The sequence below is a fragment of the Scleropages formosus genome, chromosome 13 (genome assembly GCF_900964775.1).
Source record: "Scleropages formosus chromosome 13, fSclFor1.1, whole genome shotgun sequence".
In the NCBI taxonomy this organism is placed as follows: Eukaryota; Metazoa; Chordata; class Actinopteri; order Osteoglossiformes; family Osteoglossidae; genus Scleropages; species Scleropages formosus.
The window spans coordinates 15194598-15221445 of NC_041818.1; the positions used below are offsets into that span (position 1 = coordinate 15194598).

General features: G+C 44.6%; 3 protein-coding genes across 4 annotated transcripts in view; 2 read left to right on the forward strand and 1 right to left on the reverse strand.

The window, feature by feature from the left end:
- dock11 (dedicator of cytokinesis 11) overlaps positions 1-7487 on the forward strand; it is a 66788-nt gene extending 59301 nt beyond the window's left edge. For both annotated transcript variants that reach the window (XM_029257390.1, XM_029257391.1), the window contains 4 exons: positions 83-273; positions 511-611; positions 2562-2700; positions 5548-7487. In XM_029257390.1, coding sequence (XP_029113223.1) covers positions 83-273; positions 511-611; positions 2562-2700; positions 5548-5637 — 521 coding nt within the window. In that variant the 3' untranslated portion in view covers positions 5638-7487. The remainder of the gene's footprint in view (positions 1-82; positions 274-510; positions 612-2561; positions 2701-5547) is intronic.
- A 328-nt stretch (positions 7488-7815) lies between these two features.
- Positions 7816-14073, forward strand: il13ra1 (interleukin 13 receptor, alpha 1). Its single transcript, XM_018744433.1, has 10 exons — positions 7816-8090; positions 9143-9279; positions 9581-9719; positions 10060-10156; positions 10717-10907; positions 11151-11293; positions 11469-11598; positions 11932-12031; positions 12928-13009; positions 13094-14073. The coding sequence occupies exons 1-10, from the start codon at positions 8009-8011 to the stop codon at positions 13172-13174; spliced, it is 1182 nt and encodes a 393-aa protein (XP_018599949.1). The 5' UTR covers positions 7816-8008; the 3' UTR covers positions 13175-14073.
- Positions 14074-17551: 3478 nt separating this feature from the next.
- Positions 17552-26554, reverse strand: LOC108929679 (FERM domain-containing protein 7). Its single transcript, XM_029257521.1, has 13 exons — positions 26402-26554; positions 23859-23963; positions 23489-23531; positions 23213-23291; positions 23029-23126; positions 22724-22838; positions 22209-22356; positions 22052-22081; positions 21497-21592; positions 21000-21163; positions 19616-19684; positions 18989-19064; positions 17552-18562 (listed from the first exon to the last, which is right to left on the reverse strand). The coding sequence occupies exons 1-13, from the start codon at positions 26552-26554 to the stop codon at positions 17552-17554; spliced, it is 2187 nt and encodes a 728-aa protein (XP_029113354.1).
- Positions 26555-26848: the final 294 nt, after the last annotated feature.

Below are 26848 nucleotides of genomic sequence, written 5' to 3' on the forward strand. Positions count from 1 at the left end.
TAATAATAAATTGGGAAATATGAAGCAGCAGTATTTATGATTACGTGTTCCTTTCTCTTCCCCACCCCATGTTTGCCCACAGCATCTAACACCTTCCCGTACGTGAAGAAAAGGGTGGAAGTGGTGGGGGAGAAGCAGGTGGAGCTAAAGCCCATCGATGTGGCCATCGATGAGATGCGAGATCGCACAGCTGAGCTGCAAAAACTCTGCTCCAGCCAAGAAGTGGATATGATCCAGTTGCAGCTCAAGCTGCAGGGCTGCGTCTGTGTCCAGGTAGCAATGGACACATGCAGATTTTCGATTTCGTTATCCCTGGGTGTGCAAGCCTGTCACCATTAGGGTTGCATGCATGCTGCTCTGCGTGCAGGTATGGAAACCACAGCCAGGTACCTTGGTGGCCTGGAATTACGTGTGATATCATTAGGGCAGTAGGTACTCCTCACCCAGCTGTTCCCTCTTGATGTGAAGCAGAATGTGGGATGTGATGCCAGCTTTTGTTGTGCTCGCTAGGTGAATGCAGGACCTATGGCCTACGCTCGGGCCTTTCTCGATGATGCAAAATCCAACCAGTACAATAGCAAGAAAGTGAAAGAGCTCAAGGATATTTTCAGGTATGTCTCCGTTATAAGGTTTTGGTCAAACGCGATCTTTGCTTCTTCCTCATTTGGCTCTATTTTAAAAGAAACACTTTGGTTTGCTCGTCTTTCATTTTCTTCTTTTTTTTTTTTTTTTTAATTGTGTATTCAGCCCTGATCATGATGACCAGAAACGTGAGCCAACGAGGATAGGGTCCAAGCTAGGGCAGTCCATCACAGGACATTCATAAATATTCTGTCACATGGCTATAAGCAGTTCATAGTCTCAAGTTAAACTGAACAGCAAGTCTCTGGAATATAAGAGGAAACCCAGGAAAGCACAGCCAAAACATAGAAACAATACAGACAGAGCTGGGGCTTGATTCAGACCTGCAACCCTGGAGCTGTGAAGCAACACCAGTCCCGTGCTGAGTCAACTTAGCAGTGTGTAAAAAAAAAAAAAAAAAAAAAAAATTCTTGAAAAAACTGAACACATTACTGCTGACGTCTTGGCTTGCATTCTCAGTTCTTTAAATCACAGGTTTTCAGCTGTATTCTGGGTAGATCTTTTGTTTGTAAAAAACTTATAAATTAGTTGCTAATTGAAATAATTGCACTTAAACTTTTCTCGCTCGCACACACGCACATTGACTGAAGCGGGGTTGCGGTGAACCGGAACCTAAAATAGCACATAACTAGGACTAACGCATAAGTAACAGCTCTAGTTAGAAATAACTCATTTCTATAAGGAGCACTGTTAATTTAAAAAAAAAAAAAACATCTAACTATTAGCGATGTCTTTAATAGCCCAGGGATGGCTGATAGTGTAGTGATTAGAGCTGTTCTCTTTGACTCTGAAGTTCACAGGTTCACATCCCTGTTTTACTTCCCTTGAGCAAGATACTTGTACACCGAGAAATTGCAGATATGTCCACATGCGTAGAGCAAGGGCTCAGGGGCAAAAGGTTGTAACTCATCACAGGTATGATTATAATTTCAGAAATTATGATTAAAGAAAAATGTGCCCCTTCTGACACAACAGGTTTAACATTATTTGATTTGTATGCTGCATTCAGTTAATAATTTTTTAAAGTATAATTAATTAGGAGCTTGGCTGGAACAAAAAGAAGCAAACAATGGGACCAGGTTTGAAAACTGGTGCCTTATATCATAACAATATTTATGTGAATAGTTATTCATCCTGTTCCACTTTGACCCAGTGTAATACAACCGTGGTGGGAAGTTTAACAGATGATGCTAAGCTTTAAGATTTTCCTTTTAAAGAAGAGCAGCAGTACAAGTGATGCATTCAGGTTTGCATCAGTGGAATCCTGCCCAGGCTTTGTTTACTCGCTAGAGTAACGTCCTCTGTAAAACCTGTGTGACATTAACGGCTCGCTGCTTCTGAGTGTTTAGGGATGCATTTGTGTATGTTACACCTTTAAGAAGAATTATACAACCCTGCAAATGGACCCATATTAAGTTACAGTTTAACTTTGGCTCTCAAAGTAGAATAATGTTTGCCGATATGGTCAGGAAAGTCCTCTGAAGGGACCTTTTGTCTTTATGTCCTACAGCTGGTCCCAACTACATTTATTTATTTAGGTGATGCTTTTCTTCAAAGCAACTTACAATATAAGCTGCTTACAGTTGTTTACTCTTTCACAGTTGGGTGTTGTTCTTTTTTTTTTTCCTGGAACAATTCAGATTAGGTACCTTGATCAAGCATACAACAGCAGGAGGTGGGATTTGAACCTGAGGCCTCTAAGTCTAAGGGCAGCAGCACTAACCAATGCGATAACCCCAGTTTACAAAAAGAACATGATACCTTATCAAATGTGGCACTGCTCGTTCTTTCCACACCTGCATCATTGAAAGTGGTCTTCCAGGTTGCCTAGGCTTGGGTTTCAGCCAGCCATACCAATCCTGTAGATGGGGAAAGTGACATGTGGAAAGTGTAAAGGAGAACGCCATTGTGTCCTGCAGGAACTTCGTGCAGGCCTGCAGCGTGGCTCTGGACATCAACGAACGCCTGATCAAGGAAGACCAGTTGGAGTACCACGAGGGCCTCAAGGGTAACTTCAAGGACATGGCGAAGGAGCTGTCCGACATCTTCCGCGAACAGGTGAGCGGGAAGACCTTGCCAGTTTCTTCGCTTGACTATACAAACTCAGTCTCCTGTACAGTTGGTCCTGTATCCCTCCAAGTAAGAAAAGAGTGTTCACTTTGTGTCTTACTATGTTTGTGGAGCCTCAAGGCTGTCTGATACACCTACATGTTTATCTTGGGGAGTCTTGAAGTTCCATTACTTCATGTATGCGTTTCATTGTGTCTTTGGAACACAATCAGGTTGTTTCATCGTGTACGTGTGTATACAGTACATGTGGTGTAGCATTTTAGTTAGTGCTGAGCGTGATGGGTCACGGCTACAGAGGCAGAATAAACCAAGCCCACCACGATGAGTCACCAAGACAACAGCACAATGAGGCAGGCCTGTACGTGGCAAGATATGAGAGGTATGTGGCTTACAGATACCAGGAACAGCCCACAGTATGTTTCTTGGCAAAAGCCTCAAAGCCTGAGCAGGAAGGTGGGAAACCCCTCATAGACCCTCATATCCTCACATCCAACTTCAGTGCCACGAAAGGGGACCCTTTGGCTATATGTTCAGATTAATGGACCATTTTTTACTTCAAGGAAACAGAGGTGAACTCGGTGGATTAAGGTGATTTTCTGAGCGGAGGAAATAAGGTGTTGATTTACTGGAAAGACCACGTGTGGAAGTTTTAGTCGAAAAAGAGTATTTGAAGGGATATGCTCAGGGTTTACTTGAGAACAGTGAGTCAGTCCTACACTGGAATGGCAAAGGTGGCGCAAAACAAGTCTGGTCTGTTTTTTCAAACAGAGCTTGACATCAGTTACTGAACAGAAACCTAATACATGATCGCTTTTCACATTTAACAGCTAAATTTTAAAATCGTTCATCTCACTTGTCTGCCTTACAGAAGGCTGAGAATCACTTTATATTTACATTTTACAAGACACTGTGTATAGATGATTGTCTTGGCAAGAAGACTTTCTGTGGGCTGCCAGAACTTCCTCACATCTGGATTTGTTCTGCAACAGATGTGACCAAAGGGATAAGCGGCAGAGTGAGCAAAACATACATGTAGAAAATAGGTTCTTAAGACTTGTTTGTCAGGCAATCTGCAGTGCATGTGTAAATGGAATAAAGCCCAGCATTCACCATAGCAGGACTACCTGTTTACAGTGGTGTCACAGACCTCACAGGATTAACAAAGATTGGCATTGACTGTTACCCCTCATTTGACTCCCATCTTGTACAAACACATGTGACATGATTGTAGCTACAATCCTGGAACTCTTTGCTAGGTAACAGGTTCAGTTCCCAGATGCAATGGGTGTGACAGCAGGAATTTAACTGCTAATGCTTGAGGTTGTTGAAAGATTTAGACAACAGATTAGGAATCTGCTCATGTGGGTGTTGTTATTATGCATAGCTGTGTGAGTTATAATTATCAACGACTGCCATGCAGAGTGGTGCATTGGAGCAGCGCGCTATTATTACACAGGGATAACTCTAAAAACTTGTTTTGGTGAACTAGGTGTAAACAAAGGCTATTTACCTGACATTTTCCCAAAGAACTATTGTAGGCAATAAGGAAAGTTGTATAAATTATGAGCAGCAAACATGCAAGCTTTATATCCACTTTGTTGGAATTCATACAGCTTTTAAAAATGCATTTCAGAAAATGAAAATGTAGCCACTTTGTCTCCCTCTGGCACGGTTATGTTTCTATGTCTAATGAAAATGCTGATTAATAGAATATGATTTTACAATTTTATGCTGAAGTCATAGATTTGTTACATTGTTTGCTCTTCTCACAACTGCTTAGTTAGTTCTTAGTTCGTGCTGCTCTGTCAGTTGTACTGTTTTAAAATAGATTTTTTCTTGTGAAAACAAATACACACACACACACACACACACACACACACACACACTTTCTGAACCGCTTGTCCCATACGGGGTCGCGGAGAACCGGAGCCTACCTGGCAACGCAGGGCGTAAGGCCGGAGGGGGAGGGGACACACCCAGGACAGGACGCCAGTCTGTCGCAAGGCACCCCAAGCGGGACTCGAACCCCAGACCCACTGGAGAGCAGGACCCGGTCCAACCCACTGCGCCACCGCGCCCCCCTGTGAAAACAGATATTTTTCTTTTATTTTACTATCTATATTACAATATATATTTCATATTTAATCAGGTGCAACACCCCCCAAACACTAAAAGGCCAGCTTTCAAGGAAATGTTGTGTCCCTCCCTTCAAAGTTAATCATTTTAAAAGTTTTACCATTTTCAGTTAACAGAACACCTGTTGAAATCACCTAAGTGGTGTCTCTTAGACCCACTAAAATTACAAAGTAGAAAATACGTTCTGATTTATGTTCTATAAAACAATATACACATTTTTTCCTAAAGATGACAAAGAGGGCCATGGTAAATGTACATGAATGTAACTCACAATGTTTTTTTTCTTCATTTTAATACACGCTGTCAGGTTACTCCGATATAAAGAAGACTCGGGTAATATAAACCAAGAGCCGGTTGATCAGGAGAATTTTGCATAGCTTCACTCGCTCTTCTGTTCTCACTGTAAAACAGTATTCCAGCTGCTTGGTTTCATCTTTTTGTTATGCACGTTTCATCCTTATTCTTCACATTTACAGTACCGAGGCTCATGGTTTTTTCACTGATTAGTTTTTTAGTCTCCGATTTGTGCTTGTGACAACATCTGGCTGTGTTTTGTGTTTTTGTTCTTATTTCATTTGGCAGTTTTTTCTCTTATGTGTTTTTGTGGCTGTGTTTTGGATAACATTTATACATTTTTTTTTTTTTTTCTCCCCCCCCCCGGTTGACCTTTTTATTCAATCGTTTCCCTCTGGCTTGCAGATCTTCCAGGAAGACATGATGGGCTCCCTGCTGCAGAACTCCCTTCATGTTTTCCGAGCCATCAGCGGAACCACCACTGATCTTGGCTAGTTTCCCTCCTACCTCTCAGAACCCTCCTGGCCCAGTCACAGTGCTGTCCGCATGGCCACGCAACCTGCTGCATCTCCCTCCCACACCACTGAAGGCCACAAAGTTCCTTTATGTTCCCAGTGCCTTGCTCAGCACAGCATTCACCACCATCTGTGTTGCCAGAGAAAGATCCAGATCCAGAAAGGCACCTGGTTTTCCCATTAAAAAGTAGCCTTCCTGTTTTCAACTCAAAGATTGCTGGGAGAAGATCCAGACAAGCAACTGCAACAAGGAAGCTGTCCAGTGTACCTTCTCATTGGGGCTGTAAAGACTATGTCAAAAGAAAGAAGAGAGGCACATTGGCCACCATGACTCGGGAGTGTAAGGAACACACCTTAGACCTCCTCTCCATCTCGCCCCCCCACGTTACATGGTCTGCCTAAGCACTGGCATGATAATCAGTCACGGATGATTGATTTGCTGGTTTCCCCTACACTGTGTACATATTTATAGTGATTGCTGTAGGGCAAAAAGGAACATAAGACCTGAGAATGTTAGCTTGATATACTTCTAGACAACTTAAAAGGCTGGTTCCTTGCATGCAGGACCCAAATTCTATACCGTGAGCATTCCTCTGGAGTGAATTTGAGGAACCGGAAGTGACAGTGCTGTTGCAACGAGACTGTTGAGCAAGCCACCGAGAGGAGCATGGTGTGGGGCGCCTGGGTTCGCCTGTGTCCTGCAACGAGTGGAGAAGAGTGTATCCTGCTGTACGCAACACCAGAAACACAAAGTCATGACCCACCTGTGGTCAGGTGAATGCGCTCCAGGAAATAGCCTCCGTGACACCCGCTCCGGACCGGATCTCTGTTGTTCCCGCAGGTCACTCTACGCCTCTGCTCATGCTGCTGGTGTGCTAACAAGTCCTAGTAAGAATATGGCCGAATGCTAGCAATGCGCTCCACCCCAGCAATCTGTCATAACTGCTGCTTGGTTCTACCCTTGGGGCCATGTCTTTGACAAACAGACCAGCAGCATTATCCTGGATGCCCAGTGAAAGCTCTGTCCTGCCCGCCAGCTGTTCGCTGCCCCTCACGCGCCCACCATCGTAGCGCTACAGGGCACCAAGAAACAGTTATACGTTTTGTCTGGTTTTCGTCCTTTGTCACCACGGTGCTTCTTTTAGAGGAGGCAAGTTCTTTAGCAAAACAGTTTTTGACATGCGTTAATGACCAAGCTTTAAAGTTGCCGCATATTTATGTCTTTTAAAATATGAACGAAATCTTTAATTTATTTCTAAGGGACTGCTTGGCTGAGAATCGTTCCTCCTTTAAATGAAACGACAGTCACTAAGAGCCCAGTAGCTGCAGTATTTCCACAGTTAATGTGGTTCGGTTTTTGTGGAAAAGATTATGTATACATGCATTTTATATGAATATACTGTAAGATTAAAAAACGTAAGAAGCAATGCATTTTAGAGGATGTGCCTAAGACTTAAGTGTCTTTAAAGAGAGCTAGAAATAATAGTTGGTGTTAAGAAGGCCTATGGAGAAGGGGATGGGGATGGAGTTGGGCTCCACAGGTAATGTGTGTGTTCGTCCTGTGCCATCAATGCCTTCAGGCCCTCAAGAAGCGTCTCCGTTTCCATGAGGTAGCATATCTTCACATATATGCTGTTATACAGTATTTTACAAGTGCTGCACTGAAGTGAAAATATATATGCAGATTTATATGACAATTCAATGCTGTAAAAAAAAAAAAAAAAAAAAAATGTGTACTGATTCAAGTGTATTGGCCCTCGCTGCTGTTTCACACGATTATGGAGAATTGTTGCTCTCAACGCTGTTAAGTAAAGTACATCCTACGTGAGTTTGTCCTGTTCCTTCAAACACACTTTTTTTTTTGTCAGAAGAATCTTTGAATAAAGTGTTCTCTCTTTTTGGAAACTGCTCGCGTTTGTGGGTGGCTTTGGGCGTCCGGTGTGTGGTGGTGGGTTACAAAAAATCGCTTCAAAACCTTAGTCAGGACCAGGTCATAAATATTAATATGCATTGAATATTGTGTGGCAAATGTTAGTATTTATTAAAACGAAGAGTGTGGATATTGGTAAACTAGTTTCGAGGGAGGCTGAAGGAGTTAACGTGAGCGAGGGCTGCGCGTGGGCGGCTGCGGCGCCGCAACACGGACGCGAAAGGAAGGCACAAGGCACGTGAACACGCCCCGCGCGTCCCGCCTTCTCCTCAGTCGAATGTGGGAGCTGTCGGGAACACACGGAATACGGAGGTAACGCGTAGGCAGCATTTTGTCCCTCTTTCGAGGTGTCCTTCCGTTCGCTGCCGGCCAGACACGGCCACGGAGCTGCTCCTCGGTGACCGCAAGAGAGACCCTCCAGATGGCGCCGCACTTCCCCCAACTTTTTCTGATACTTTTCTTAAACTGTGGAACTGCTTTCGCTTCGGACGCATTCGGATCAGGTAACTACCGCCGGCGTCGGGCTCTTCTGCGTGACACTGAGAGACTAGGGGGCTGGTGAGGCCACGCTGAGGCGGAGAGACACAGGACCCCGGCGCCGACGTCCACGCACTGTGCGTGGACTGTGTCACGGCTGCGGAGCTCCGCTCCTGAAGAGCGAGCGCACGAGGACGCGTCCCGTGCCGTCCCGAGCAATTCCTGCAAGTGACGTCAGCGCGTGATTAGCTTCTTACAGTAAAGCCTCAGTGACGGGACGTTCACCATTTGCTCGTTTACTTTTTTTTATTTTTTTTTATTTCTACTATTTATGATTCCCTCTAGGAGTGTAAGTCACGACAGAACAGAGAGAGATACGTGTCATGCTCATTATTTCTTAAAGCAGCTCCGTCTATGTATACTTACTCATGACGTGGTGTGTAGCTTGTTTTTGAATAAGTCAAAGTACACTTGACTGTAAAGTACAATGTTTGACCCGGTTATTTAAACAAACCCATTTATTACTTGAACCTGCGCGTGCGTATGTTTATATAAAACTAGAATGAGTAATTTTTGTATGCTAAATTGTATGGATGTGTTAATTTATTTAGCTGACATCGATTCGAAGTAATATGAAGTACAATATTTGACACATTTGTAAAGCTGTGTATTTTTTACTAAAACCCTTCAAACAGAAACAGCAGCAGCAGCAAATGGGGTCTTGAACCAGCAGCCTTCAGGTTATAATTTTGCCCAGCATTTGTGTGGGCACAGTCAGTGCTGCTTGGACCCCAGGGGTTTATTTTGCCCCCACTTCCTTGGCCATGGTAAATTCGCAATTGCTCCATCAGCAGTGTGTGCTCTCTTGTTGGGCGCTGTCACCGTGTTGACAAGAGTGCTATGTAAAGACAAACTGAAATTTTATGTTCTTCAATACATAATATGTATGTGTATATATATATATATACATTTGTGTGTGTAGAAATGATTTTATGAGAGAACAAGGTACTGCTCTGTCCTGAAATGCTGAATGAGCTGTGTGAAAATGGGCACTGCCACTGTGTGATTGCTTTTGAAGGTGTGCTTCCTCCACCTCGCAATGTCTCGCTGAAAAGGGAAAACTACTTCTGCTTGCGACTCTCGTGGACACCACCGGAAGGACTGGAAAACCTCATGTGTCCAGTGAGCTACACAGTGAAGGAAAAATCACTACAGGTAGTAAATTGAGTGAAATCATTTCCAAATAGACAGGTGTCTTTTATTTAATACTCACTTTTTTCTTTATTTATATACAGTACGTATTTTATATACTCACAGTTTTATATTTAATATAGCCAAATGCATTATAGTATGTACTGTGTAATTTATTGATTTATCATTCTTGTTACAGATCAGAGTAAAAGAAGAGCAAAAAAGACAATTATAGCAATAAGCAGTCAGTGGCATGTGTCAGGCAATTAATCTGTAATACCTGTGGCCAGTTTGTCACGTTGAATTTTTTTTTTTTCCCCCCCAGGAAGCGGTATACACAAGGCTTAATACCTTTTATAACAATTGTCTGGGCATGGAGTCCGGTGTGACATACACCGTGCAAACCAAGTGTGGAAATAAGACCGAGAGCGAAGCGATAGTCCGCAACATCTCCGCTCCCTCAGGTAATCGACACTGTACAACAAGCATTCCTACCACGCTTTCACATCATTCCGTGCATATTGATGTAAACGTACTGTATCCCAGCACCGTGAAAACTGAACACCTTTCAAAGCCCTTTCACTGCCGTCACAGAGGCTCCACCTACTGGTACCTGTCTGAATTTTACCATACCATGTGTGTCCTGTCACTTCTTGTTGATGTTCTGTTGGTTTCATGCTTGTACAAAGGTAACTGAACTATTACTTTTTATAAAGCTTGGTCATTTGTTGGGGCACTTTGAGTTGCACGCATCAGCATTTTGAAATGTTTAGGCTGAAGAACTCTCTGCTTCTTTGTTTACAGCGAAGCTGGTAGAAAACTTCCAGTGCTTTTATTACATGTCAGAGGCCATGAACTGTACGTGGGAACCAAAGGGCACAAGCCTTGAGCTCTTATACTGGTGAGTGCAAAGTGAATTTTCCCAACCCCTGCTTGATGTTTTCTCTTTGTTGTCACATGGGGCTTTGTAGGGACTGGAAGATACTAGAGTTTATACTAGGAGCAGTTTACATTAGGTACCACTGCAGTCCTCGCAGAGCACGTTCCAGATCCCAGTTGTGCATGTATTTTTAGAAAAATATTTGCTCAAGAGCCCCGTTGAGTCACATATGTAGTATGAGTAAAGCAGATGTGAGCCTGACAAAGCAGCAGGAGTTACGCAGATGTTTATTATGAGGGGGCGAAGAATATGTTTCACAAAAAATAAACTGTTAAGGCATGGAGAACAAAGCTACACAAGGCACACAAAGTGTCAACATGTGGCACCAATAGGAGAAGGATCAGTCTGAAAATAACCACCATCAGTTTGAGTGTTTTGTGTGATTGTGCTTTCAGTCTGTGTTACTGAGAAAGGTGGATTTGCCTGGGTGTGTGTTTTCACTGTCGTTCGGTACAGTGTTTGTGATGAAGAAAGCAAGAGTGAAGTACCGTCACTGAGCCCTATGTTTTGCGGTGTTACAGGTACGAAGGCCTGCCTGCCCTTAAGCTGTGTACCACATTCCTGTACCACGGGGATATGAAAATAGGCTGTCACTTAAGTGGAGCATTTCTCAACCACAGAACTTACACAAGAAAAGTGTTCTTCCTCTTCAGAGGAAAACATGGCACTTCCACCCTGAACAACTCCTTTGAGAAGTTGATACAGGAATCTGGTAATGTTAGCGTCACTCCCTGCCTGTTATTTTGTTCCGCAGAGAAATCCTTTTAACCATTTTATTCTTAAATTTGTCTCCTCTTTTCAAAGCATGACAAGTTTTCCTCACAGTACTGTTGTAACATAGTTACTGTAACTGAACTGGAAAGACTCCTTGGATAAAAGCATATGATGATGTTAATAATAATGGCAAATTGTTCTTGTGGTAATTATTAATGTAAGTTCTCCTGCATCCCAACAGTAAAGCCCCCACCCCCACAAATTAGACTCCATGAAAACGGGAGCACGCTTTTGGCAAGCTGGGACCCTCCTAATATGTTCGACCGCGAATGTTGGGATTACGAACTCCGGTACAGGAAAAGTGATTCTGAGAAGTGGTATGAGGTAGGTCTTGAAAACCAGGTGATTTTTGTACCACAAAACTTCCAACTGGGACCTCTCCTTTGGACTAAATTTTAATTTCGTTTAATCTGATAATTATGTTTCAAATACATATTGAGCGTAGTACCTTACAAAAAGCACTGTTTAACTATTTTCTTTACTCCTCTACCATTTGCAGCATATTGTTCACAAACAGTCACAGCACTCCTTACTGTTTGATCGACGCTTTGAGTATAGGGTGCAAATCAAGTCAGAGACAGTACGATGTGGGACTGGTGGCAGCGACTGGAGTCTGGAGGCACACTACGGTAATATGTCCTGGGCAACTGGGTCTGCTGACATAACAGGAAAAGGGGAGATTTCTGTGCTTTTAACTTGAAGCTGCTTGTTTTCTGCTTAAATTGTCCATGTCCGTTTAGTCAATTTGTTTTCATAATGGCCCATAAAAAATGTGTTAAAACTGGAAGTGTATCGACTTGCTTGCACACTTTGGATAAATACTATAATATTTTGTACTCTTTTTCCTAATTCACATTGTAAATCTCTCAGAATGGGCTCAAAAGTGCTATTTATTTCCTTGGATTGACTAACGTGTAGCTCTTAGTAAAAGTGAATGCTTTTACTTTAAATGCTCCTTTCAGGTCAACATCAGCCACCAGATTGGTCTCAGCACGTGGCTTTCATCGCTATTCCAATCCTAGTCACTTTGGTTGTCGTCTTGTCCCTCGTGTTCTTCAAGAGGTATGTGTTCAGGCTCAGGCATCTAGATTTAGAAGGTGAATGTCAGAGGTATGACACTTAGATGTTGTTACCCCAAAAAAAATCCATGTGAGTAAATCAGTACAAAATACTGTTTAGTTCTCTCTTTTTTTAAGGTTCTGGAATCATAATTTTTATTAATGTCTTACTGAGGGAGTTCCTTAGTAAAAAATAAGTTTGGTGGGAATAGGTATGTGAGAGTCATAAGGTTTCCCAGCAGCACCTTTTGTGGACAAGTTAGATAGGATAGTAAATACATTCCACAGGGCAGGCCTGTCTTTGTTTACTGCAGTCAGCTTATCTTGTTTTATCGCCAGTTAAAAAGCAGTTTTTGTTCACTTACTGTTTTTCTTTTTCCGTGCTTCTGTGCTTTTTACATGTTGTAATTACATCAGGAATTTGAAGCAAATGTACATCTTGTATTTTAACTGGTCAAACAAGATTACTTGAAGCATATAATTTTACGCTTTTCCCGTAGGAGGCCTTGGAATTAGAAGTTTCCATCTAATGATTGTAAAGCTAGTAATTAGATATTAGTACACAAAATATTAGTTTTAAATAAGTTAGTAGCTTAAATCAATTTGTGGAATCTAATTAAGTTTTTAATTTTTTAAAAAATAATTTCTGAATCTGTTTCCTCCATTAGCTGCTGGCAATTCTTTATGTGCTCGGGCTTGTAGGATCTGCTGTGTCTGAGGGTGGATCATGCTCCTTTTGCTGTAGATCACAGTGTTTTTTTTTTAGTTGAGTTTCTTAAAAAAAATATATATGCATCAGTTTGGAAACCGCATTTTGGTATAATCTGATGTTTCTCTGAGGAAGTTTAGAAAGGGATATGAATGTGTTTCTTGAAACTGAGTGGTTATCCTCTTCTCTAGATTCCGGAAGCTGATCCTTCCTGAGATCCCTAACCCTAGGGATCTGCTGAAGGACTGGTTGAACGACAGTGAAGAAAAGATGGTAAGGTGAACTTCAGGTCCTCAAAGCCTTCAGCCCAGAATTACTATTCTTTCTATAAAGCCGGTATCCATGCTTCTTTTCCAGCTGCCGGAACTCCTTGTTCCACAGGAGGATGTATGTGCAAAGGTAAATGTGGTCGAGAAGAGCCAGCCGTTGACCCCATGAGCACAGGAATTCCAGGACCAAAGGAGTTGTGTCCACAGCTTTGACTGTGGCAGTGCATCACCCCAACATCCCCCACAGATGGCTAAGCAGCCTGAGTGATGTCACTCCCTGTGCGGTTTTCTTGCAAAAGACAAGCCTTTGGAGTGAAAATCCCTGTTCTGTGTTCTACTGTGGACAAACCCCCCGAATCTTGTCCAATCCCCCGCAGGGTACCCGTGGAATGGAGATGGATGCTGCATAGTTTGTGTGTGTGTCTTACATTGTGTAGTGAGATGGAAAAAGGAGCGTGAGAAACCATCCCCCACTTCTCCAGCATGCTGTGGAAGCAGAGGCATGTGACAGGAAGTGCTTGTTGATAAGTACTAGAGAACTGGGATGTTCTCCTACATGCCAGTAGAATTGCTGGAGGTTGAATGGCAATGGCCCTCAGAACACTCCCACCCACAGTTACCCAAACAAGATCTGTAAGTTTACACAGCTAAAGAGATTGAGAAGAGGCACTGCTCTTCCTGGTGTAGTTGGACTTGTATACAAGGCACAATAACCTCAACCTCAAAACATCTACTGGCCTACTGCATTGAGTTCCACCTCTTGAGAAGAGACAAAGATTAATAGCTATATTTCTTTATTAAAAAGAAAGACTGATTCCTAGACTGAGTCTCAAGGAGCATGCTCCTTTTGTTCCAGCAGCAGGTACTGAATGGATTTTGTGTATATTTTATGCAAATGTACCTTCCTCTTTTGTGGCTTACTGCCGCTACTTCACCCAGTGCATAAAGAGCACCACTTTGCAAAGCCAGGGTTGTAAATACGTACATAGTGTGAATGTCACTGTGCTTTAGTGTGTCTATGTTGGTACTGTTTGTTCTGTACAATAAATACTGATTTCATGTACTGTATATAGTGATGCACATGTGAAAGAGGTTGCCATTTGGTTTGTAGCTTGTCAGGAGGGCACATTGTGGGGAAATGTGTGGCACTTCAAGGCCATACCAGTTAATATAAGCAGGAGTTGTGAACTGCTCAGTGTGCTTTATCCCTATTTATTTTTCAACAAATCAGTATGGAAAGGAGTGTGAAAGGCTGTGTACAAATGAATTATGATCTAAGGAAAATGAACATCGAAAACAAGGGAGCTGACAGGGGAATTTACAGGTCATGCAGGTTAGACAACAAAAGCAAAAAGAGCTTTGTGTGTTTGCACATAACATAATACCACAACATTTCTGTATAAGAGGAGGGGATTTTTTGTGCATCAAAGATATACATCCCAGTTTTTTGCATGTAGCCTTGTTTTTTCTTGAGTACTAATGTGAAATTCAAATGAAGTGTATTTTTATGAACAACGCAGTTGTCAGATATCTACATGGAGGCAAGCATAATATTAAAATTGGTGTCCAAAGCTAAAATACAATTATGTACTGTTTGCCTCTCCACAAGTTAATGCCTGTCTGTTTTTAAGATTCAAAAAATACTTGCTCAAGATGTGTTTGAGCAATCAGAATTGCTATTAGGTTTGGATTGATTGGACATAATGTGATCCAACTCATACAACGGCTTGTACCAAAAGAGGTTTTCTTGGTTTAAAAAAGCTTTTTAAACTATTGAGTGCAGCCACCGATAACCTCAAACATTGTTTCCCACTCACTAATCTGACCACTTATAGACATTGCCTTACTGCATTATTGCATCTGAGTGTATAGCCGGGAATGTAATCTCCCAGAAGCCTACGATGAGTTCTAAGAATAAACACTGGTTACAGAAGAGCTGAAGGCACTTGAGTCCCATGTGTTTTTACCAACAAGAAGAGCATTATGGTGGCCCTGAAGGGCAAAGTGGTGCAGTTCTAAAATAGGTTGTGTTCCTTCAGAACATGTTATGCTGCATTACATTTAAGAATAGTTGTATGAAGTCCAGGCCCCCAAAAAAGGTGTGGCGATGCCGTCAAAGCTGAGTGTGATCTCTTGAGAAGGCTTTACCGCAAAACTACGTAGTTCGTTACATGATTCCAAAGAGTTTTATTAAATCTATAAAGTTGTTTTTTTATATAGATATATTTATATTACTTCAATAAACTAGGAATGTCCACAAAAGCAAAACTGCAGTGTCTTCTGGATTTTTAACTTTATAAAGAACATACTGTAATTTTTGAAACGCTTGGAATTGCATCCACTTGTGTAAAAGGCTTCAGAAGAATTTCTCAGAAAAGATTTAGCCCCCATGAATTCTGATGCACAATCCAAATGATGTCACCACCGTTTTTTGGAAGAGCACTTTTGTTCACACTTTTTTAAAATGTGGAATCCGTCCAACTTTTTGGTGTCATTTTTGGATTACACTCCGCTCACTGCTTTACTCTTAAGGGTGAGCATAGTTCAGAGGTACGTTAGACACATCGAGAGAGTATTAACATACATTAAAAGAGTAGCCTGTCATTTTCCGCTGTAACGCAACATTTTATTTTTTTTAATCCTTCCTTGTATTCTGCCACAGAATTCCAACAGGCAGCTTTTTTTTCACTCACCAGGTGATGAAAATAACCCGGTGTTTACAGTTGGACATCACACATGCTGCCTGTTTGCACCTCCGGCACAGTACACCCTGAGCCATGCGCCGCTTTGATACTGTGCACTACCATCTGTTTTCATTGCTAATGGGCTGTAAAAAGAGCAGTGTGCACATTTTTAGGAAAAGTTTTAATCAACACCAAATGAACTGACAATGTTGAAATATTTACTGCAGAGAAGTAACCGCCAATTGAGAGAGAATGAAAAGCAGAGATTCCTGTCAATCTTGGCATCCATCGCTCCCAGGCTGTTTGTTCAGCAGGCGTTTTCGATCAGTTTCTAATTAATACAAAGCGAGGACTTGTGGCTGAACTGTGCAGACCCTTGTTGTGACTGCAGTGAAAGAAATATTTGAGACTGGCGTTATGTGAAACAGGTAGCAGTGTTCGTAGCATTAAGTACAGCGCAGGTATTTTACGTGTGGAGGACATTTCTAGGAACTATTGCAGAATGAGAAGATACTTGCTGGACTTGCACCACGTTTCAAAATTCTTCACAGAGGCTGAAATGCAGGAAGTGCTTGAGCGGTGACAAACTTCTCAACACACGTTTGAATCCTCTATATCTTTGAAGAAGAGTATTTGCAAAATTAATAAATGCAAATGCAATGAAGTTTATTCTCAGTCCTTGTCCTGGCAAACACCAGTGTGTTTACACTTCCTGCTCCATGTTGTTTAAGTTTTCTCGCAGGATGGTGGTTTTCTCTAAAATGAGGAGTCGTAGGGGTACGTCCTCACCTGAACATGGAAACGTGGGGTGCCGAAGAAATTAAGCTTCCCTGTGCTATGAATTGAAATATTTACTAAAAACAATACATTGCATCTGAGGGCATGGCCTCCTAGGCTCCTGAGTGTATAGCCTGCAGTAAGCCTCCTAAGCTTCCATTAACAGCAGAGCCAGTCAGTTACGATGCAGGGGGTTGTGGTGGCGCAGCAGGTTTGGGGTTCGAGTCCTGCTTGTGGTGCCTTGCGATGGACTGGCGTCCCGTCCTGGGTGTGTCCCCTCCCCCTCCAGCCCTGTGCCCTCTGTTGCTGGGTTAGGCACCGGTTCGCCGCGACCCTACTCAGGACAAGCGGTTTCAGACTGTGTGTGTGTGAATGACAATGCACTGAGGGGGACATGGGAAGGGACCTTGACTTGTCTTTCAGTGATGATGTATGATCATCTAAAAGGAGCTAAAGTCTGAAAGTGCAGTTTATTCCATGCAGCAAATGTGAAAAAGCATCTCAGATAAGTCTTTCATTCCAAGACTTCACTGGAGTGAAATGGTGTTAAAATTGCTGTCAAGAGATGTATGCATTGATTTCTTTCATAAAATAAACGTTACTTAGGCACTGTGTACTTGGGCACTGCTTTACCACACTTCCATGTGCTTCATGTCCACATGAAAGTTTAATAACCTACCAGACACATCCTCCTGGTCTAGCTGCCTAGTTGGCACCCTTCACAGTGTTTGACACCATAATATATACCTTATTTCAGAATACATAATAAATTCTGATCATGTATGGATACAGGTTGACAGTTATATAGTTGCAGTGTAGTTTATGGTTGAAAGTCTTGCTTCACATGCTCCTATTTGTTCCATAAAACTAAGAAATGTAAATGTCCCAACAAGAGAGGAGAACATTGCTCACAATCAGGGCCAGGAGATGGAGACGATGACATAATACACAGTAACACACAAATAATTTATTGACAAAAATCAGTTCACATTAGTACTCAAAATGGCCAAACAAATCACGGTTCTCTGCATTCCAGTTTAACAACAATAAAATGCCGTTGACGACCTATGTATGAATCGAACAGCTTAAGCTTGGGTGCCTTCATTGTCACTCAGGTCATTGGGGTCCTGGCCTTCCTCCTCTGCCTCTACCTCCTCCTCCTCCTCCTCATCCAGCTGCAGACTGCCAGAAGACAGGCGCATGCGTGCGAGAGGAGTGGCGCTTACCAGCATGCCCAGTGTGGGGCAGTAGTACGGGTACACAATCTCTGAGTCAGAATCACTGAAGCTTCCTGCCCCCAGCATGCAGAGGGAAGACGGGCGTTCCGACAGAGAGGCTGGGCCGAGGGGCAGGTATGTGGGTCTTTCAGGAGCTTGCCGTCGGGACAGGTGGGGATAGTGGCCCAAGGGCCGGAATTCGGAGGCGTAGACGGAAGCAGCGGGCCCCTGGAGCTTTACGTCGGACTGGCTCCAGGCACGGCGGGGCAGGCCACTCTGGTAGCTGGAGTCATCGCTGTAGTGACCGCTCTCCAGCTTGCTGAAGCCGAGCCGGCTGCCGTAGCTGCCCCCCGTCGCGCCGTCAAACAGCCCGAGCCGGGCCTGCCGAAGCCGCTGGCGCAGCCGGGGCGACAGCGACGACTGTGTGGAGAAGGTGGAAGAGCGGGCCGCTTCGTCCACTAGGGGAACCCGGGGTGCCGGGCGGAGGGTGTGGCGCTGCCCTGGCAAGAAGGCCTGGGTGGCCAAAGGGAAAGTGGGGAGAACAGGGTGCAGTTTCAGGTGGGGGTCGTTCGGGTAGAGCAGCACCAGCTGCTGCGTGTTGGCCACGGAGCGTGCTCTCGATCCCTCTGCCAGGCGCTGCCGCCGGCCACCCTGGCCCCGCCGCTCAGGTCTCCCGTCTGCGTCGGAGGAGGCGGACCGGGGTTGGGCGGAAGTGCCCGATTTAGGGACCTGGGGCCGAGAGCGCTCCTGCTCCGTGGTAAACGCAACCTCCGCAACAGATCTGCTGCGAAGCCCCCCGAAAGGCGGCAGGCTCCTGTCCTGCGGCTTGCGGCCCTGGGCGGCGCTGGAGCACGTGAACCCCTGGGCGTGGTCATACTGCTGGCAAAACACAGAGCGCGCACACGTACGATGGGGGCTGGCATCTCAGGAATGGAACCCTTTGAACATTTGTACCAGCAACATGCTTTTTCTGTACTCTTAACATGTTTTTATAAATATTTAGTAGATTTTTGTACAATTCTTGTAAAAAATTAACATTCTACTGTCATTATATGTGAAGTGCAATTAACGTCATGGAACGGTATGAGGTCCAAATCTACAGCGTACACCCAGAGCACTCCTCGTGTTACTCTGTTGCCTGTCTGTAGCTATCGGTGTACGATTGACTGTAGAAGTTATGGCCTTATTTTAATAAAGTCTCTTCAGGCCTCTTAAGTGCGTAACGATACCAAGAATCTGCTCCCGAATAAAGATTACTTTAAAAGTACACGATTCTGAGCCACTCTGGCTCCTCAAGCAGCATACCTCTTTGGACACATCTGTCAGGAGGTCTGGAGATGATCTGCAGTGTCGAGAGTCGAAATCAGCCTTGTGGTGCTTCCTGGGGATATCAACGCACAGGGTGACATGTGCAGTTAGAGGGAAACAACCGCATCGCCCTCCTTTACTCCTTAAAAGCTGGAGTATAGTGTTCAAAAATTAAAATATTTATTTTAATTACTTGTATTTATAGGATATCGGGGGTGCGGTGGCGCAGTGAGTTTGGCCGGGTCTTGCTCTGTGGTGGGTCTGGGGTTTGAGTCCTGCCTGGGGTGCCTTGTGATGGACTGGAGTCCAGTCCTGGGTGTGTCCCCACCCCCTCCAGCCTTACGCCCTGTGTTGCAGGGTTAGGCTCCGGTTTGCCGTGACCCCGCTCGGGACAAGGGGTTTCAGACAATGTGCGTGTGTGTGTGTGTGTGTGTGTCTGTGTATTGGATATCATTGAGTCTGCCCCACATTCACAAATATAGAAATACTGCCCTACTGTCAGAATAAAGGGACACAGTACAATGGCTACATCACATTAAATGAATGACATCAGTGGGAAATCACACAGCCCTGATGGTGACAAAAACACTCCTGGAATAAAGTATCTGTAAGCAGATTCCTCACCTTTCAAAAGGCAGATTTCTCTTCTCTTCCTTTCCCACACAGTCCAGCAGTTGTTTCTGAGTTCTGCCACTGAGTCATGGGAAGAGTGGCCTAAAATCACCGACTGACTAATAACTGCCCCCACTGACACAGCAATCTTTAATTTACTGATATGGTCAAACATCTTCTGTAGAAACCAGCTATATCCTTCTCATCTCGCAGTCACACGGAGAGCCTCCATCGCAATCATTGATCAAGGTAAATAATGACTCTCAACTGAAAGAGCAGAGAACTGCTAATTCATTAAGATAATGCTTTTTCTCCAGTGCAACTTAAAATTTCAAGATAGTCATGATTAATATGGCAGGGCAATTTTTTGCTGTATCAATTCAGGGTAAGTGCTTTGGTGAAGAGTATAACTGCAGAAGGTGGGATTCAAGCCTGGGTCTTCCAGTTGCAAGGCTGCAGTTCCAACCACTATGCAACCTATTGCCCCAACCATCCATAATTTAATCGCTGGCAGCCCTAGAAACTAAGAGAGCCTCTTGAAGACACATTAAGAATAATCTTTGTTGCAAATATTATAAATTTACTATAATATATATTTTAAATAGCGGGGGTGCAGTGGCGCAGTGGGTTGGACCGCAGTCCTGCTCTCTGGTGGGTCTGGGGTTCAAGTCCCGCTTGGGGTGCCTTGTGATGGGCTGGCGTCCCATCCTGGGTGTGTCCCCTTCCCCCTCCGGCCTTACGCCCCGTGTTGCCGGGTAGGCTCCGGTTCCCCGTGACCCTGTAAGGGACGAGCGGTTCTGAAAATGTGTGTGTGTGTGTGTATATTTTAAATATTAATATTATATATATATATATATATATATTAGAAATTATTAACAAATGGGACTTGCCAGTAGCGTAGTGGTTAGAACTACTGCTTTTGAATCCAGTGGTCGCAGGTTTGATCCCCACTTCTGGCTGTAGCACCCTTTAGCAAAGTACTTATCTTAAATTGCTCCACTAAAATTACCCAGCTGTGTAAATGCGTGACTAATTGTAACCTTTAACACTGTAAGTTGCCTTGGAGAAAAGTGTCAGCTAAGTGAATAAATGTAAATACTATATATTACAAACTATGTCGATATGTTTATTATTATGCATAAAAACACTGTTCATTATTTCCAGGAACCATTTCCTTTTTCCATAATAACTTATGGTAATTTCCAGTCTCCTCAAAATGAGCATTCGCCTATCAGGATGATTTTACAGAATGAATTAACCCTGTTATGTAAGGAATGGATTATTACATCAATGTATTGTAGCTGTGTAGCACCAATGACAGACAGACAGATACATTTTTGGCAGATAGATAGATAGATAGATAGATAGGAAGCTCTCCAGCATGTCACGGTCATACCTGTATCTGAAGCTGGAGCCCTTGCTGGACAACAGGGAGCGCTGCCGAGACTGGGGCTCTTCTGCCAGACGGAAGAAGGCATGGTACTCCACGCACATCCTCCAGAAGGCCTTGCAGATGTCACGGCTCGCCATGGTGAACTCCACTGTGTCCCTGTGGGAAGGCTGGTCGAAGATACAAAGACAAGGGTTAACAGAGACCCCACACCAGGGCAACCAAAGAAGCAGTGCCCTTGTCGGACAACGGGGGCGTACTGAACAAGGCATCCACTACCTGTCCAGCTAGGCACCAGTACAACCCACCCACCTGCGTCCCATTTACAAGGGTATCTCAGTAGCAGTTACACACACACCATAGCACTGAGTACATACACAGTGTCGTTTAGAAACCATCCAGGGGAGAAGATGCTCATCCGAAACAACACGTGCTACTTGTAACCTTCATGTTTCTTTTTATTCTTTTCTTTATTTCCTTTTTGTGCATAAACACCCACTTACCTCAATTTTAGCATGGAGCTTTATCAAGAAATGCTTCCGTTTGAAACTCAGCTTGCGAATTTTGGCCCAGCTAAAGGTGTTGATCTTTGTGTTGCCCTAAAAAAACAAGAAAAGCTTATTTTCTTGTCTGTTTGTTGTAGCTGAAACTATTGCCATAGGTCACTTCCAGCGGCAACAAAGGTTAGAAGAGGACAGCTGCGCAACAAAAATCCAGGATGAAAGCAAAGAACAGATAAACCTAGGTTCTACAGCAGACACATCACTGTATTAAACAAATAAAAATAAAAAGAGCAAAAATCACAGCAAAGTTGTTACAGAGAAATTAATAAGGGAACAGATCTGTACCATAAAAGAAACCCGGTGAGAAAGATCACTCCTCCACTACCAGTTGACTGAATAGAGGAATAAGACCTTGTGTAACACATTAGTACATCATTACAAGGGAATGAAGAGAACAGCAGGTGGTGTAGTGGTTAGAGCTGCTGCCTCTGGGCTCACAGTTTGCTGATTTGAAACCCACATACCTGCTGCAACACACCTGAGGAAGATACTTACCCAGCTGTATAGGTAAAGTACTGTAAGTGGCTTTGGACAGAAGTGTCCATTAAAAGAAAATAACAAATAGAGTTTAAATAGCATAAGTAAAGACAGGTATCCAGTTTGACACAAAGTGCACTAAGGTGTAGGAGGAGCCTCCGGGACAGGCGTGTACCTGGAAGACAAGGACACCCATGTGGGTGACGGCCAGGTTCAGCCTCATTCCCTCCCCGTCATGAGCGGCGTGGGGACGGATACCGTACATGTCCAGTTTGCGTGCGACCTCCAGCAGCTGCACATCTGACTCCTCTGGCGTCTGGCCCCTGGAAGACAGTCACGGCTGGGCTGGGCCTCGACCGAAGCGCAACTGCTCCCACCTCCCAGGAATGAGTTTGGCTCACGACACAGCTTCTCATCACTCACCCGAAGCCTTCGCATGCCCTGCTAAAGGGATGCTCGTCCAGCGGTCGACCGGACCCTCGTATTCGAGTAACCCAAGATGTGGAAGTTTTAAATCTTGACAAGACTTTAAGTCATGAATGCTTGAGAAACATAGTTAACCTAAATCTTTTCCCATTCATCAAATATCAGCCGAGGTGGGTACGAAACCCCACGTTTAGAAATAGTGAATAAAGAGAACGTGAAAGCCAGTAGCAGCCACGTGTGACTCTCCACAGCAGCAGTACCTACCTGTGCCTCTTGTGGAAGCGCATGATCTTGTGGTCCAGGTACTCCTGGTTCGGGACGTACTGTTTGGTCTCCAAATGCTGCACGTCCAGCTCCTCATCGTAGTCACCCAGCTCTGCTGCGGGGGAGAAATAGAGCTGCGATGCACAGCTTGCAGCACAGCTTCTCGTAAACGTTCTGTAAAATTACCCCAAAGATCTTTATTCCGGAGCCTGTGTGCAGTCAGAATACACATTCTCTTCATGTTGATTATGGAAAACTCAGCCGTGTATTCTAGGTTTAAACGTTGCTATCGTCACAAGACTTACACTGGAGTATATGTGACACCAGCAGGGCGGCGCTGTTATCGTTACACGTGAGGCTCCCGTTGGACAGGTCCTGCCTGATCTGTAGGGTGAACAGGTACCTGTGTATCATCGCAGGACAGGAATCGTTAGTTGCATCACGTGCTTCTGCTCGCAGCTACAGCAACCATGTGAGCAGTGCCCCCACCTGGTCAAACTTTTCTGCAGCTGTCCAGGATCCGGAGGGAAGAACTTCACGATGAAGCGGAAGGTCTGATCACTGGTATCTAAGCGACAGACAACAGGGAGAGAGCGGCCGGCACACAACAGTCCCTCGGCCCTCAGCGTTTTCGCTGAGAATCCCTTAACCACTGAGCCTTAAATGAGTTTGGAATCGTAGGCTGGATATCATATCTTCTCCAGCTCCAGCTCACGTGCAAATGCTCACGAGACACGAATCTAGACATAAATATCTGGAACTTACTTTTAAGCTGCTTCATCACAGGTTTCAACAACTCGAGCCATACCTGTAATCAAAACGAACCTCTTGCTAACAATTGCCAACAAATTTATGATTAACTAACAACAAAACCACACAGCACTTGCTGCTGACCGATACGTTCATCTGCTGGATTTATCTGTTTGACATAAGAAAACAGCCACTTCCAAAGATGCTTAGTACGATTTTGCCAAAATGATACATTTTTAATCAATATCCTTGTCAATCACCTTCCTTAAAGGTAGAGTAGCACAGGGAAATCTAGATCACCTTGTTCCCAAGTTTATAGTTTTCACACTTACAATACCAGTTTCTGTTGGCATCTCATGTGTCTCACCCTCCATACATCACTCACATAGCTGCCACTATGGTGACGAAACTCCAGTCCAAAATACTCCTTCTCCAGGAGCTTCAAGTATCCGCATACTTTGTTGTGGAAGTCAATTCCGAGGATCCTTTGCTGTAATGCAAGACGAGGCATTGTGTTATTTTGTCAGTCAGTAGTGGGTGAATAAGTCAATACTGTGACAACTGACAACTCTGGGAAGCAAGGTTTGCACAGTTTGCTCCTTTATTGGTACGCGTCCCAGTGCAGCACGGACACATTACCTTCCACGACCAAATATTACAAAAACACACACAATAAAAGCACAACTAAACCACAGCTGACACGAGGGAATTAACACAAAATGCTTATTAAAAGGGGATGGAAAGGGTCCCACTGCCCTGCCGCTCTCATATTTGACTGCCTAGAAAAGATCAGCCCCATATGGAAAGTCCTGATGTTTTTCATTGTAAATTCATTATAACAGCATTATAATGAACACTTTGCTTTCGTTCTCTTATTATTTATAACGTCTGTGTTTTATCTGGAGGGGCGTGGTGGTGCAGTGCGTTGGACTGGGTCCTGCTCTCCGGTGGGTCTGGGGTTTGAGTCCCGCTTGGGGTGCCTTGCGATGGACTGGCGTCCTGTCCTGGGTGTGTCCCGTCCTGGGTGTGTTCCCTCCCCCTCCAGCCTTACGCCCTGTGTTGCCGGGTTAGGCTCCAGCTCCCCATGACCCCATATGGGACAAGCGGTTTAGAAAGTGTGTGTTTTATCCGATTCTAAACAAGGGATGGTGAGTTCTTTCTCTTGCAGAAGATCAAGTCCTTTGCTGTGAGGAGGTAGTATGGCCCAGCTCTTCGGCTGCCAGGCTCTGACTCACTGATAATTACGCAGGGATTGGGGTAAGCAGAAGGGCGTACAAACAGCCGTCTCCACGCTGCTCTGTCCGCTGACACATAGCCACTCCCTCTGACGGCAGAAAGCCCAGAACCCTGTGTTTAGAAGCTCTCCAGAAATCAGCATGACTCCATTATCCTGCCACTGCTCAGTTCAGAATAAACAGGCAAAGAGAAAAAAGGGAGATGTTCTTATACCCTCGTATTGTGCAGCAACAACCACCCGGTACTCATCTGCAGGAGTCCGACACGAGTCTAACACCCAATCTAACCTGTTAACACTGAGCTCGCAGCAGCCTAAGACAGCATTATAACGTTTGGAGAAAGAGAAGTCCTGCAGCACTCCATAACCTGGCCTTTGTTAAGTAAGGAAGTAGCGCCTCTCCCCCCCTCTGCTGCTCAATCCATGTTGTGTTCGAACTGATCAGCTGAACTGAAGGGTCAGCGGCGGTGGCTGCAGCAACGTGACGCTGCTCGTGCGACAGCGTCGGATCGACATCAGACAGCCGACATCCCTGGTGACACTCCCCAGAGAGCCCTCTCAGGGAATGCCCCTTATGTAGGACGGCCGTCTCTGGCTGCATCTTTCCTTCCATTCATTACCCTCCTGCAACACAGATAGCAGCCCCTCCGGTCACGAGAGCCCGTGCCATTTGTGCTACTCCACATTTTTGGTATGCGGTAAAAACAGAGGTGCCACAAAAAGGCTCTCGGTAACGTGTCACTCTTTTGTTTCAAACGTTGCATGTCTCCTTACCCATCACTGGGAACAAGGTCAGTTCTCATGAAGCTGTCAAACACAGTAATGTAGATGCTGCCCTCACAGGCCCTCCCTCCACATCACGGCCTTCCGCCCCCTCCATGCCTTCCATCTTCCTTGCCTGGGGTGCTACTCACTCTATATCCCTGCACGTCAGAGATGGAGAAAGTTCCCCCCGGACTCCGTGCACAAAGAACCCATGCGAAGAGCGCAATATGGGTATAATGGGCTGCACAATGTGGCTGCTTTGCAAAGAAAACACACCAAAAACCCACAGTCACCCACCCCCCACCGCGTCCGCGGCACAGCACGTAAACTCCAGTGTATGTCACAAGAGAGGGTCTATGCTCTGCCTTCATGGAAATATTTACTTTGTCTCTATTTCTCCAGTATAGTTTTATTTCCCTTTATTATAGCTCCAAACCAACTTTGTGAGTTCTGCTGAAAGGTGTCAGAAATGAAGAAAAGCTAACAAAAAATGTATTTTTCTTGCTATAATCACGAAAAACATTCCACTTTTTGTTGCATGAATTCCAACAAATAAGTCCATCAATCATCCCAGCGGTCTGTGCTCAGTCATTTGCAGTGTTGGTTGGACAGTCCCACTCATGGGTGTGTACAGTCTAGCTTATGCTCAGAGCAGGGTAATTGTTTCAAAATACTGTGATTAAGCAGTATTATTCAAAATAATTCCAAGCACACATCCAAACCAAAGTGTCTGCGAAGGCAAAGGGAGGCATGATTGATGGCATCATGTCGGGGGGAATCTTCAGGAACATTGCTATGGAAAAGAAAAATGATGAGAGGATCATGGGAGCAGAAGAAGGTTAGATGGTCGGAGGGACTCTGACTGCAGAGCAGCAGGGGGTGCGATGATGAGATGAGTGACGGCTGATGAGTGACATTCATTCGCTCACCTCCACCTCGAACGTGTGCTCCGTGTCGTCCAGGAAGAGCACTCTGAGCCGCACGGCGCTCTCCTTGGACCCTTTCCTGTCCGCCGGCCTCGGCTCGCTCCTGGCGCGGCTCTCTCCCATCTTCGCCGCCCGCTCCCGCTTCCACAGCTGCATGGCCACGATCCGGCGTGACCCGCGCGCGAGCGCGCGCCCGCGGGGGGCGAGCAGCTGGGAGAGCGAGGCTGAGGCGCGCGGGGAGGGAGGATCGATGCCCCCCACCGACCACCTGATGATGATGGGCCGCATGAATCGTGAATTTGCGGTAGAAAAAACTCGGCGTTTATTAAAATGAAGGGAAAACTGCATAGCCGCACCTACTGTGTGCAAATAGATGCGCATTAACTTAGTTAAGCGAAGTGACATGATGATTCAACCAGTAGACTTAACACTTTTTCTTACATTTACATG